This window comes from Leopardus geoffroyi, chromosome A3 (genome assembly GCF_018350155.1).
Source record: "Leopardus geoffroyi isolate Oge1 chromosome A3, O.geoffroyi_Oge1_pat1.0, whole genome shotgun sequence".
Classification (NCBI taxonomy): Eukaryota; Metazoa; Chordata; class Mammalia; order Carnivora; family Felidae; genus Leopardus; species Leopardus geoffroyi.
The window spans coordinates 39,524,620-39,539,309 of record NC_059336.1 but is presented as its reverse complement, the minus strand read 5'-3'; the positions used below and the strand labels follow the sequence as shown (position 1 = coordinate 39,539,309).

General features: G+C 37.6%; 2 protein-coding genes across 3 annotated transcripts in view; one reads left to right on the top strand and one right to left on the bottom strand.

Annotated features, from left to right (window-relative positions):
• Positions 1–10,423, bottom strand: part of MACROD2 (mono-ADP ribosylhydrolase 2) — a 2,046,639-nt gene extending 2,036,216 nt beyond the window's left edge. Inside the window, exons 1-2 of one of the 2 annotated variants that reach the window (XM_045445353.1) lie at positions 10,075–10,423; positions 4,754–4,870 (exon numbers count right to left, since the gene is read on the bottom strand). In XM_045445353.1, the coding sequence (XP_045301309.1) occupies positions 4,754–4,870; positions 10,075–10,120 (163 nt within the window). In that variant the 5' untranslated portion in view covers positions 10,121–10,423. The remainder of the gene's footprint in view (positions 1–4,753; positions 4,871–10,074) is intronic. The other variant, XM_045445352.1, reaches the window with a different exon arrangement.
• Positions 10,424–10,713: 290 nt separating this feature from the next.
• SEL1L2 (SEL1L2 adaptor subunit of ERAD E3 ligase) overlaps positions 10,714–14,690 on the top strand; it is a 122,518-nt gene continuing 118,541 nt past the window's right edge. Inside the window, exon 1 of the mRNA XM_045445350.1 lies at positions 10,714–10,754. The gene's annotated coding sequence lies outside the window, so the exon portion shown is untranslated. The remainder of the gene's footprint in view (positions 10,755–14,690) is intronic.

Sequence of the window (14,690 nt, the reverse complement as noted above, 5' to 3'; positions counted from 1 at the left end):
TACCTGAGTAAAATAATTGTATACTTTTCATCTAACTTATCTTCATAATTTATTACATTTTGCCTTTGTTGTTCCATATGAACATTAAAAATAATGACTCAAACATCTAAACTTACAGCTGTAGCTATTTTCCCTAACACTAATTAGGAAGAGAAAATTAGCAGAAGCAGAGCAGAATCTTTGCCAATCATTTGCTCCCTCTAAAGAAAGGAACAACAATGCTTCTTTGAGTGGTGTTATAGAACATTAGCTTGGAAGTAGCAAAGGAGAACAGAATTCATATCAATTAAAGCTGAGAATTTTTGTCCCTACAAAGAAGCAATGCCATCTTTCTATCATATCCATCTATACATCCATGTATGTATCTCTTTCTACTACATCTTCAGACTACAGTTCAGTAATTGTATGTTTTTATGTGAGAGCTATACTTTAAATTCACATACACACATGCTGTGTTACAGACTGTTAACATTGAAGTATTCCCACTTAATATACCTATGTGGCAAGGAGAGAGAAAGAGAGATTCAAAATAACAGTCAAAAATTAAAAAGTACCCTTTCATTAGTTTTAGAAGATTTCAGGAAACCAACTCAATTTGAAAAGTTTATACTGCTTTTTCTGTATAAATTGTATTACATGGAAACAAAAAAGGTGACAAGAGAAAGTTCTTTATAGAAGTCCAACTAATAAATGAAGACAAAATGATAAAATTAGGATAAGATCATCAATGGCTGCTAAAACCATTAGGCGAAAGGTGATAGGAAATTTTACAATGGATGGATTAGGCTGACAATACTGGAGCCTAGTGATCAGTCTTAACACAGAGAGGGAAGCAAACACTATTGCCTTGCGATATTATGGAAAAGAAGTATGAAGTATTCCTTCAAAAAATTAAACCCAAGTCTGATCAAGCCTCTGGATTTAACCACCAGCCTATAAGAAACTGGACTCATAAGAAATACTGTGGACCGAAGAACACATTAGACACCACAAAGATTCAGTCAGCAAAATCCAAAATGTGGAAATTTCTATACGGCAAATAACTTTTTTTTTTAATGCTTCTTTATTTCTGAGAGAGAGTGTGAGTGGGGAAGGTGGAGAGACAGAGAGAGAGACAGAGACAGAATCCGAAGCAGGCTCCAGGCTCTGAGCTGTCAGCACAGAGCCCAACGTGGGGCTCAAACCCACAGACCACAAGATCATGACTTGAGCCGAAGTCAGACACTCAACTGACTGAGCCACCCAGGCACCCCGGCAAATAACTTTATTTATCAAACAAAACTATGGGAGGTGGAGGGGGAGAGGATAGAGAGAAAAAGAACTATACATTAAAAGATACTTAAGAAATATATTAAACGCAGCATTTGGATCTTGTTTAGATCTTAAACAAATCAACTGTATTAAAAAGAGGTAAAACCCCTCATGAGACAATTGTAAAAATCTTAATACTAGTTGGACATTTAATTATATTAAAGAATTATTAATTTTTAGGTGTGATTGATAGTGTTGTTATAGTAAAGCAACAAAAAATATGTCTCTTTTAGAGATACATACATATGCATACATATATATATTTACAGAAAAAATTGATATGATATACAAGAATTGTTTCAAAATAATTTGGAAGCACTGGTGTAAGATGAAATAAAATTGGCCATGTTTTAACTGTTGAAACGGGTGATTGGTGCATAAAGATTCATTATACCACTCTATTTTTATATATGTTTTTAAATGCTCATTTAAAAGTTTGAAAAAAATACAGAATTGTCCTTCATAGACAGTTAACCTCTGAGGTGTTCTTATTTAGCATACTAATTGAGCTCACCTACCCATGAGGCACTATTGCAGTTACAGAGACACAGTATAATAAGAGACAAGCACTTTAAAATTCCCTACAAAAAATCAACTGGCAGATGAAATAGAATTATTAAGTGAAAGCACATAATTCCAGAGATTTACCAATAGCAGTTGACAAATATGAACATGAACAATAAAGTGGGTTGTGGTTTGGTTTTTTGTGGGTTTTTTTTTTTTTTTTAATCATCTCTCATCCCTTCCCTGATCCATAGCTTGCCAGTATTACTAGAGTAGCAAGTCAAAGTAAAAATATTGTCTATTTATAGGAATTCCTTCTTTCTATACAATGATTTTATATTTGGCAATTTTTGGTTCCCTCCTTTAGGATGCCTCAAAATCAAAATTATGACAAATACATTCAGCTACTCTCCAGCTTATTTAACTTTTTACTACAATATAACAAAAAGCATTTAATTACAGTAAAACAAAACTGAGCAAAGAAAAAAAATTAAAAACAACAGCTTGAGAACTTTCCATGTAATCTTAGGTATCAAGGTCAAAATGTCCTTCTATAAAAAATTTAAGTAATAATGGTAAACTGTAACACTTGAAATTGGTATATTGTGCTAGCCCAGTAAATACTATTCATTTCCTACAAATAGAAACTATGACAGAGAATTATAGACTTCTTTTAAAACTTAATTGGAAATTTCATACATAAAAAATTAAGGCATTATAAAAATATGAATCTACTTATATATACATTTATAAGCAGTGGTTTAAACATTTCAAAATAAAATACAAAACTATAGTTGCTCTTTATCATTGTTTTAATTTATAATTTTAAAGGATCTGTTAAAATACTAAAATTCTCTTTACTAATATTTTAGCATAACTGAGCACTGGATAGGAAACAATGAAAGAAACACTTACAAAAGATATCTATCATGTAAAGAAATAAACAGATATTACTTGTAGAATGAGCCATTCCATTTTTTTTTTTTTTTTTTCATGAAAAAGAAGAGGCTAGTCATTAATTTCTAGGTCACAACAGAGGAGCAAGTAACATTAGATGGAAAAAAACAAAAAAACTGTTCAACAGAAATACAATTTTGACCACACCACCTCACTCCCCATGAAAGACTTTTAGTTCAAAACAGCATGAATGAAAAAACTGAAATATATAGAGCCGTTGTAACCCACTTATAAAGCTTATATTGGGATATAAGAGTAATTAGGGAATAACAATGAATAACTGGTGTTATTCAATGTATTTTTCTGATTTGGGGACATATTTTGGTGTCTGATATCTCTGAAAACACCCAACTGTGAGTTATCTGATAATCCAATTCAACCCTACACTGTTATATGAATATTCAAATAGAAGCAGCCAATATAAAGGCCAAGCCTTAATGCAGACATGAGCAGACCCAACATTGGGCAATATAACCTGGTATCGCTACTGCTTTGTCAATTGTTCTAGCAGCAACAGAAATCCACCTCTATCTGAGAGGCAAAAAGTGTTTTAAAAGAACATCAGGTACTATATCCTTAGAAAAGTAACCAGCTAAAACAGCAACTAAGAAAGAAAATTAAATGAATGAAGCACTGGAAAAAAAGAGATCTACTAGCCATAAAATAACGGAGCTGAAGTATTCAATACCAGTTTCTTACAAACAAAAGAATAAGTGAGACCCAAAAAGGAAGAGGCACATGGTCCTAGAACAAAAAAAATCTGTCCTGTTGGGTCTCTAGTTCTATATTCTTTTCCTTACACAGCACTACTTTCTCTATCAATGAATGATGTCTTAATCAGACCATTACTAAAATAATTTGCATTTATTTTGCTGAAAACCCTGGGCAAGCAGGTTAGATGTGTATGTCCCAATCAGCTTGTCCAATGATCCCATGATAACTTGAGGTAGAACTACTACCTTCACTTGCCCAAGGTCACATATGTCTTCAAGCAAAATCTGAAAGGACCCACATGTTTTGCCTTCTTGAAAAAGAAAAATTCTGCCTAAAATGCAAACACTGAGGTGAATGTGTTCTCTTCACAGACAGAAAAGCCTAATTGGGCTGTTGTTTCCCATAGATTTGTCCACTGGAATTACATACTAGACTTCTTGTTCTAAACTCACAGTATCCTGTACAGTTCCATCAATCGAAGACCATAACCTGTGAAATTAGCATGTTCCAAGTCCCTTTCATAAAGTTACCTTTCTTTCTCAAATGTTAAAAATCCTGAAAAGCACCTTATTTCTTCTAAACTTTACATCCAGAGCAATAAGTGCTAATTCAGAAGTAAACATAATAAGTATCTATTAAATCTATTACATTGTTTTTTAAGAATTTCTTGCATCTATTTTTCAATACTTAAAATTTCACTTATATTCTAACACATATCTTGACTCAAACAATCTATGCTATACTCTCATTAAATCATAAAGACTTTGACAGTAAATTTTGTAATACAAATATTTTACATGTAGACATAATACCATACTATACAAAACATATACTCTTCTCTAAAACTCTGTGAAATACTAGTTTTTCTTTGTTCTTCCTAACGCACTTTCAACTATATCCAATCCTTACAATAACTTAAAGAAATCCAATATAAATGAATCTAATCAAAACAAACTCAAAGGGCCACACCACCAAAGCACCAAATCCTTAATATTAATTACTCCAAGAACAACTATGGAATAGTTTTTTTAAAGTGTCATATTATAAATGTGGATTGTAACATGAATTATGTTAATATAATTTCCTAAATTTAAATAACACACAATAGGTTGCTAAAAACAATTAAATGCAACCAAGCAATTACTTCAAATAGCAAAAATGTCATCTGTTTACTGAATGCCAGTTATTCATTTCTGTCAAAATTGTCTCGCAGAAATCATAAATAAATGGGAACAGTATATACCTAAAAATGTTCTGAGAAACTTACCATCATTTTGGCTCTTGCCCTTCATCTCTTCCTTCCACGATAGGATGGTGTTCAGGGGAACATAGTCCCTTATGTATTCTTTGCGTCTCTCCTCTAAGGTCATCTTCAGTAAACGTTCTTGCAAAACAAAAGCAGAATCTCCATTTGTATTTAACTTTTAAATTCAGCAATTATTTTATAATTTAAACATTAATCATATAAACAAATCAAAGAATTAGTGTGGGCCTGAGAAACATCAAAATGAAAATCTAATGACTTCATATTTGACTGTTAAAAAGTGTTAACACCATGTTACTGGGGCATGTGGGAGCGAGGGGGAATCAAAGCCTGATGAGGAAGACTCTCTTGTGATAGACCAAGAAATAAGTGAACTCTTTCAATCAACATCTACTAACAGTCTACTATGTGCCAGTAATGTTTATACACTGCAGGTACAAAGGTGATCCTTAACCTTGAGGAGTTCACAAGACAAAACAGGAATGGATAATATACAAAATAACTGCTACATAAATAAAATACAAAATCCTAAGACAAATACATAGAAATGTTAAGAGCACAAGAAAGGCAGCTACCAAGGTATTTCCTTAATTCTAAAATGCCATCAACAATAAAACTACACTTTCAATGTAATATCTTTGTGGAGGTGATTAAACACAAATTGCAATATACATCTTGGTAAGATTAAAATATTCTTCAAATGCACCTTAGAATTATTAACAGTTGGTGTCACTTACAAAGAAGTCACTGTTCTTGGGGTGTCTTGGTAACTCAGTCAGTTAAGTGTCCGGCTTTTGATTTCCACTCAGTTCATGATCTCATAGTTTGAGTTCATGCCCCACATCAGGCTCTGTGCTCCACACAGAGGCCGCTTAGGATCCTGTTCCCCTCTCTCTCTCTGCCCCTTACCACCTCAAAATAAATAAACTTAAAAAAAAAAAAAAAAAAGTCCCTGTTCTTTATGAGTGGCAGGTACTTCACACATATAATTTAATGAAAATAATCTTTCCAACAACTCAGCAAAATTGGTATTATTATTTTTTTAAGGATGGCTTTTTAAGTTTATTTATTTATTTATTTATTGAGAGAGAGTGTGCGCCACACGCACATGCACAAGTGGAGAAGGGGCAGAGAGAGAATCCCAAGCAGGCTCCACACGGTCAGCAATGTGGTGCCTGACACAGGGCTTGAACTCAAGAACTGCAAGATCTGACCTGAGCCAAAATCAAGAGTCGGAGGCTTAACCAACTGAGCCACCCAGGCACCCTGGTAGTATTATTATTATTTTGTAGATAGGGAAATGAAGCACATCAATGTTCAGCACCTTGTCCAAAGCAAGAAAGCTTTCCATTCAAATCCAGTCACATATCTCCCTAAGTCAAAAACTATAGCCTAAACTATTAGTCACTATAGTGTACTACTGTCACAGGAAAAGCTCTTCAAAAAAGGCGATGTGTTTCTGTATGCCAGCAGCCATGTATCATATACTTTACCAAAGGTCTACACAATGTAAAGAGATTGACAGTTGTACTCTCCAACTGTCTGTCAGCAGATTACAAGATGAATGGATTTAAGGATAGTACCTAGTTTCAGGTGTCTAACTCTCATAAAATAATCACTTTAAAAGATTCTTTCACAGAAATAAACTGCCAAAGGTTTTAATATAAGTACAAGTGAATAAGAAATGGGGAGCCAACATTTGTCCTGCTCCTAGAACTGGCTTTTCTTCAGCCATATTAAGTGATAATAAGATATTTTAATTAGATATGATAAAACCAAATCACAACACTACAATACTCAAAGGACAATACTGTATTGAATGTAAGATGCCTAAAGGGTATTCGAGTTGAAATCAAGAATATGGAATTCAGGAAAGAGGTTTAGCTTAGAGATTTTGGAAATTATGACCCAAACTTCTGGTCCTAAAAGAAGTTAATAGGAAAAGGTAAGGGATGTGACCAAACCTAAAAAAACAAAACAAAACAAAACAAAACAAAACATCATAATCAGGGAGTGTACACAAAGAGGAAACTTAAATGCAAATAAATAAAATGAAATAAAACTTAGATGTCACTGGACGTACCAGGTAAATCAAAGTGCCAGTGATGTAGAAACCGGCAAAGTTATAAGAAATACTGTCAATTGCTACAGGAAGATCAGGAAGAATAAATATCAATAAGCCATTGGTGGAGTCTGAGTGGCTCAGTTGGTTAAGCATCTGACTCTTGATTTTGGCTCAGGTCATGATCTCCTGGTTTGTGGGACTGAGCCCCCATTGGGCTCTGTACTAACAGTGTGGAGCATGCTTGGGATTCTCTCTCCCTCTCTGTCCCTCTCTCCCTACCTACCTCAAAATAAACATTTTTTTTTAAGTCCTTCCTTTAAGATAGGAACAGAACTGAAAAGACAAAGGACATGTAAAGAAATGGACAAATGAGACTACAGAGGAAGATATTATGGCTGTTCGTGTTACATGACATGAATTTTCTCCGTGAATTAAAAGGAAATGTCATGTGTTTGTGTAGGAGAAGGGAGGGGGGTCTTGATGGCATAGGAAGCTTTAAGGAAATGATAAATTTGGAAGACTCACACAAAGGAGAAGGGATGACTAGCACTTACCAAAACACTACTAAAAAGTTCAGATCACTAATACAGAAATATTACAACATCAGTGATCGGGTTGAGAGATATTTTGAAGCAACTCACAGTTTTAGTAAATGTCAGAAGGTAATACGGGAAGGCAACCTGGCCTCCGTGATTCCATTTATTTAAACATAAGTATGGACACTTAGAACAGAAATAAGATCAATAATAAGAAAATAAAACAATGAGATAATTTATGTCTCAGTTCTTAAAATTATAATACACATTAAGTGGTTTTAAATTATAGCTCAAAACAGTTTATTTAACATATGTGGACTTGAGAAGTCCTTAGTTATTTGTTTCAACAATGAAACATACTGAGGACCACAGACATCTATACAGTTTCTTTAGCATTACACAAAACTTGTCCTTAATGCTTCACCTTTACAATGAATCTCTGCTCTATGAACCAAGCATATAAGTAGGCAGACCTACGATTAGATGGCATACTGAGTAAAAGTATGTTTACAGAATGCCCTGACATTTCAATGAGGTGGGTAAGCCTTCCTTTAGATTTAAGTAACAGCTGCAAAAATATAATACCAGCCTCACAAGTGCAATGAAAGAAAAAAAGTCATGCATCCCATCAGCTTCTTTAATAGTAACAACCATACTGGAAATCCTTAGCTCCTTCTTTTTAAATATTAAATATTCCAAAAATAGACATCCTGATAAACTGAGACATACATTAAAGTCTTCAAATCACAATGTTTTCCCTTTAACATTAAACTTCATGCAAAAATAGGTTAGTTTTAGACAGGAGAAATTTACTTTGTTAGATACCTTTAATTGTGCATTTACTTCTTTATTTAGAAAATATTAATTTGGTTGTACTTTCCCCTACTGTTAGAAGAAAAAAAAAAAAAATCAAGACATCAAAGATTCTAAAATGCCTGCTCTTCACAGTCCAAATATGTAGGTGTTAAATGAAGGAACCATTGTAACATTGTTACTTTAGGAACATTATTATGACAGAAAAATAGTTCCTAAGCAATAATCATTACTTCATCAATAAATTATGTACTGAAAACAATCTCCATGATTTCCACTATTTTGCCTTATTAACAATACAAAACTAACATTCCAAGACCATCAACAAAAATGGGCACAGACGATCTTTCAATGCTTACAAGGTAAATCATTGTTAAAAGTGTGTTGAAACTAAAGTAACTACTACTGCAAAAACAAAGATTATTTTACACTAATTTATATCTACCAGGCTATTATTTTCAACAGCATTTGTTTTGTGACACCAGAATTTTTACTTCTATATAAGCCCATGATCATTAAGATAGAATTAAATGACATACAACCCAATCTTTCAATATTTTAGAGACCATTTTACTTGGATTGTTCAATTATATTAACTCTTCCCAGTAGTTCACTTAAAAAAGAATCCTTTCTTCATCCCCTTCCTTGGAATTATTTTAAGTAGGCCTTACATAAAGGATTCTTTTTCCACATTCATTCTCTTCCTTATGTCCACTGTTTGGCCTTAGTGTTCATAAAAGCCAGAGCTTGCAATAATAATCTACAAGTTTTAAGAGCTATTTTCAAGCAAATCAACTTTCAACCTAGTCACTCCATTATCCTTCTAATAAAAAGATAGGATTCTTCGGAGAAATTTGCACTACCCTCACCTGACCTCACTCTGGTACAGAGGTTTAATCTATGTTAGCAGTAGCAATGCAAGTTCTCTTTGCTACTCTTCTGTAAAAAGCTACAGTGTGAAAAGAATGAAACAACTCCAGACACTAAAGTTTTATCTCAGATTTATCTAATTATGATGCCAGAGAAAAAGGGGAGAGGAAGACAGAAGAGAGGGTTGGTTCGCACACTTCTGTCTTACAGAAATCAGTGCCACTGTCAATCTAGCTGATTTGGATGAGCTTTGATGTGCACAAAATTCAGAGGCAAGCTCATTCATGGAGAGTGGTATCAGTTTCACAACCTTACTCTGAGCAGCTTCAGATTACGAATGGGGATGAAACACAGAGAAACACACTGCAGAGAAAGCCCATTCAGACTTCTCTGAAAGCTCTTATCCTCGCGGACAAGACGCCCGTTTTCTGTTTCCCCTAGAGTTCCAGGTTTCCAAAGTCACACTGCGGCGCAGAAGGAAGAGGCCTGGAGAAGGAGTAAACGCCCGAAAGAGTAGACACTCTACCAGCTAGGGGATGGGGGGCTAGAGGCGAGGAGTGAATAGTTGAGGGTCAGCTGGGCGCCAAGGCGCAGCAGCTGCAGCAGCCAATGTGCCCGCCGACGGGCACGTGTGCCTGGGACAACCTGGCCAGGAGTCCAAAAGTCCCAGCTGGGGTCCCAGGAGAGGGTGGGGGACCTGAACAAGTTGTGCTGCGGCCCAGGAACTGCCGCTCAGGGGTCTCCGCCACCAGCCAGGCGCAGGCAGCCCCGCATGGGAAGAAGGTGACCGGGCGCGGCAGGCAGCAGAGGGGCGTGCGCCCACACGTGTGCGAGCTGCAGGTGCCCGGGGGCGGCGCGTGCACGCCGGTAAGCGCGCGCGTGTGCGCGTGTGTACACACGGACACGCGAGGGAGGCGGCACCGGCCGGGCAGGCGCGAGACGGGAGCTCGGGCGGGGGGCGCCGCGGCACACACAGCCCTGACCCCCGCCCCCACCCGACTCCCACCCCCCACAGCCCCAGGACTCGACGGGCCAGTTACCTTTCTCCTCTCTCCACACCTTTTTCTTCTTGTTGCTGGGGTACATGTTGCCGTGGGGGTGGCTGGCTTTAAGCTGCAAGTTCCCCAGGCTCACGGGCAAACAGGGTGTGTGTGGAGTGGGAGGGGTGGGAGGGGACACTCGGGAGGAAAAAAGTGCAAGAGGCTCCGAGTCCCGCGCCGCTCGCCAGTCGCTTCTCTCAACCCGCGCTCCGCTTCGGCTCCCACCCGCCTCAGCCCCGCGGCCGCCGCCAAAGCAGCACCTCAGCGCCTGTCAACTAGGTCACGCCTCGCGCTAACCTAACACCCGCGCAGGCCCCGCCTTCCAGCCGCTAGCCAGCGACGCCTCCCATTGGCTGCACCGCCCGCCGCTCTCCGCTTTCCAGTCACCGCGCGCCCCTACTTCGGCCCCAGGGCGCACGCGCAGACGCAGGCTCGGGCCCGACGCCGAGGACGTTGGGGAGCTAGAGGGGGCGGAGCCAGGGCGCGAAGGGGCTGGAGATGGCCTCGCGTTTTAGGGGGCGGGGCGTGGAACGGACGCCTGGGAGGAGCGTGAGGCTGTTGGCGCTACACCAGGCTTCGCGGCGCTAGGAGGACCTGAGGGCGTGGCCAAAGGGCCAGGTGCGCCAGGTGACTGGCTAACCAGCCGGCGAAAGCAGCCTGCGGAACTAGAAGATGTGAAAGTAAGAGGAGAATTGAGTCAGCGCGAATTGTTCGTGTCTACTCCAACTGACCAGTCTGAATGGATTTTACCAGATAATCTGAAGCTTTCCTCTTGGTGAGTAAATTATAACCAAAAAAAGTGAAAGGATCGGGAAATAGCTCGTCAAACTTTAGTAAAAATTAGTTTTCACTGGAGCTCTGTGAAGTTTGCAAAGAACAAAGATAAACTGAACTACTCAAGGAACTGAAAAGTAGTGGGCAACCAACATGTTACATTGGAAACAAAAATCTTATTATCAAAGCAGATCAACCAGAGCCAGGTCATCTTATCCTTTTGTTCCTTCTCCAGTTGCTTCAACTCGAGGCACTGGGTTAAAGGACTGGCTTGATTCTGAGTAATACTTACCTGTTGGTGTTCTGAAAATACAGTTCAGGTGGAGCCAACCAAAAAAGTAGGGTGATCCAAAATTTAGATCCTCTCCCCAAATGCATTACATTGCTAAATATTAGACCATCCACAAGGCTGATTTGGTGGATGTAGTGAATCCACATTTATTTGACAATTGGGGTGCTGTTTTATGTATTGTACTTAAGCCAGGTGTGTAAGAGCTAATATTTGCAACACATTTTTTAATAATAAAAAAAGGAAGAAAGAAAGGCCCTGTTAAGAATTGTAAAAAAATGAAATGTTTTGAGTAACAGAACACTCATGAATATGATTCATGACATACTAATGTAATAATTTTTATTTTAATAATGCCTTCTCTTTTTTTTTTAATGCTGTGAAATACATAAAAATTCATTTGGCTGGGAGAAATAAGGGAGGCTTCGAGAAGGAAATGACATTTGGGCTAGTAATAAAAATATGCACTTATTTTTTGACAATGGAAATAAAAGGAGGGTTCTGATTCAAGATACATTACAAAGGTAGAATCAATAAACACTGGTAATGGAATAGATTTTGGGAACAGAATGAAGAAGAGAAAGAAGATAAGAGTTTCATGGGTTAGTTTAGGAGGAGGATGGCAATATTATTAATATTAGGCAATTAAGAGCAGTTGCAGATGTTGTGGGAAATATATTGAGTTCTTATTTAGAAATGCTAAGTGTGAAGTGTCTGCTGGAAAGTGCATCATACTGGGCACTATCTTTTTTGTTACAAGAGAGAACCTGTTTCCACCCCAACCTAGAGTTCATCTGTGCTTTCTTAGGAACCTTAAACATGCTACTGATTATTCTTTATTTCATGTCAACTCAAGGAACTAGAACCATACATCAACTTTTAAACTTTCTCAAGTCTCTTTCATGATAAAAAAAAAAAATCGCCCTGCGATTCCACAAAACCTTCCAGCTACTGCATCTCCTTTCTTTCCAAATGGTTGTCAATACCTGCTGTGTCAGTTTCCTTACATCCCACTTTCAATTTTTCAGTCCCCTCTCTTCTAGGTTCTTTCCTATTAACTAACTGAAATAGGTCTTGCTAAGGTGACCAGTGACCGTCACGTGCTATGTAATCGTCATTTTTCAGTCTTTCTCTTACAAGATCTCTTGGCAGCATTTAACACTCTTGACCTCTCATTCTTCCTTGCAGCATCCTTTTCCTTCAGTTTTTCTCACCCTTTTGAGATTCCTCCTGTATGGCCATTCCTTCTCAGTTTCCTTTACTGGCCCATCTTTCTTTGCAGCCATTACATTTTGGAGTTCATTAAGACTTAGTCTTATCCCCTTATCTCTTTTCACTTTATACTTTTTTTTTTTAACAACTTTATCCGTACTCATGGTTCAGTTATAATAGTGATTTTCAACCAGGGGAAGTTTTGCCCTGTAGGGAACACTGACAATGTCTGGAGACATTTCTAGTTATTGCAACTGAGAAAAGAATGCTACTGGTATCTAGTGGGAAGAGGTCAAGGATGTTGCTAAGCATCCTAAAGTGCATGGTTCAGCCCCCCACAACAAATCATCTGGCCCAAAATGTCAACACTGCTGAGATTGACAATCCCTGAGTTATACCAATGACTGCCAAATTTATTATTTTCAACAAAAATTTCTTCTTGAACTTTAGACCGATATGTGCTACCATATACTGTATCACAACTTTAAGAGGCAGCATTATGCACTGGCTAAAAGGTATTTGAAGCCAGACCATCTGGATTCAAATCCTATGTTTACCCTTATTGACTTTGTGACCCTTGGCAAGTTACTCAAAGTCTCTACACCTTGCTTATTTAAATTATTATATGGAGATGGTAATATAGTATCTACCTTGATTGATGTGAGGATTGAATGCGTTAAAACACATAAAGTGACTAGCACCTAGTAAATGTGGCAAAGATGCTCACTAATACAATTTTCTTTCTCTTGGCCCATAGAAAAATGATATTTCCCAGCCTCCCCCGAAGTTAGATAGGATGTATAACTGTATGCTGAGTGGGTTATAAGGCAAAAGTGATGTATGCCATTCCAGGCCATCAAATCTTTTGTACACTTATGCATATTCTCTCTTTTCTTTTCATGGTAATCTCAGAAGCAGCATGTCAAGAAGGAAGGAGCTTGGATCCCTGAGTCACTGCTTGAAGGAGTATCTCAAGGATCCAAGGAGTACCACATCAAGCTATGATATAAACAAAACACTTTTATTATGTTACAGCATTGGTATTTAGAGGGTATTTGTTTTAGCATTAACTATTCTGATAAAATGCCATTATCATTGAAAAGTGTTAAATATTAATATTTACTCTCTCAAAAGTACCTGAAATGTACCATGTACCACACTGAGCTCATGATCTTTCCCCCACACTTAGACTTCTTCCAGTGTCTCTTATTATCTCTTTGAATGGCTCATCACCCATTCAGTTGAACAATCTAGAAACCTAAACACTATCCCTGATACCTCTTATAACTTTATTCTCATTTCAAATGAACTGCTATACCTTCTCAATTTTATCTCCTGTATCACTCTTGAATTGCTCACCTTTCCAATGACACTGCAATAAGCTCAGTGTGAATTTAACTGGACTACTACAAAGACTTCTTAAGTGGCCCCCATGTCTACTCTTGCCCCTCTTATGTCCATTCTATGCCCTGCATCACATTTTCAAATGTGATCATGTTGTGAACTGTGATCATGTTGTAAATCACTGTTGTAAATTATTTAATGACTTTCTAGTGGTCTTTGCAATGGACTTCATTGTATTCCCCCAAAATTTATTTATTGAAATCTTAGCTGACAGTGTTATTATATGTAGAGACAGGGTGCTTAGGAGATATTTAAGGTTAAATGAGATCATAAGGGTGAGACCCTAATCCAGTAGGACTGTGGCCTTATAAGAAGAGGAAGATATAGGGGCGCCTGGGTGGCTCAGTCGGTTAAGTGTCCGACTTCGGCTCAGGTCATGATCTCACGGTCCATGAGTTCGGGCCCCGCGTCGGGCTCTGTGCTGACAGCTCAGAGCCTGAAGCCTGTTTCAGATTCTGTGTCTCCCTCTCTCTCTCTGCCCCTCCCCTGCTCATGCTCTGTCTCTCTCTGTCTCAAAAATAAATAAAACATTAAAAAAAAAAGGAAGATATATATACATATATATAATATTACATATATATTATTATATTGTATATTATATAATATGTATTATATTGTACATGATTATATTATATATTATATTAATATGTATTATATTTTATATATATTATATAATATATTATATATATATATATATATATATATGTATATCTCCACTCCTGCTCCTCCTCCTCCTCCCCCCTTCCCCCTATACATGCCATGTGAAGACACAGTGAGAAGGTGCCCATCTGCAATATGGGACGAGAGCCTTTGCCATAACTAGGCTATGCCAGCATTCTGAACTGTGAGAAAATTAATTTCTGTTGTTTAAGCCACCCAGTCTATAGCCTTTTACTATTGCAGCCCAAGCTGACTTACACAGTCTTATAAAAACTAA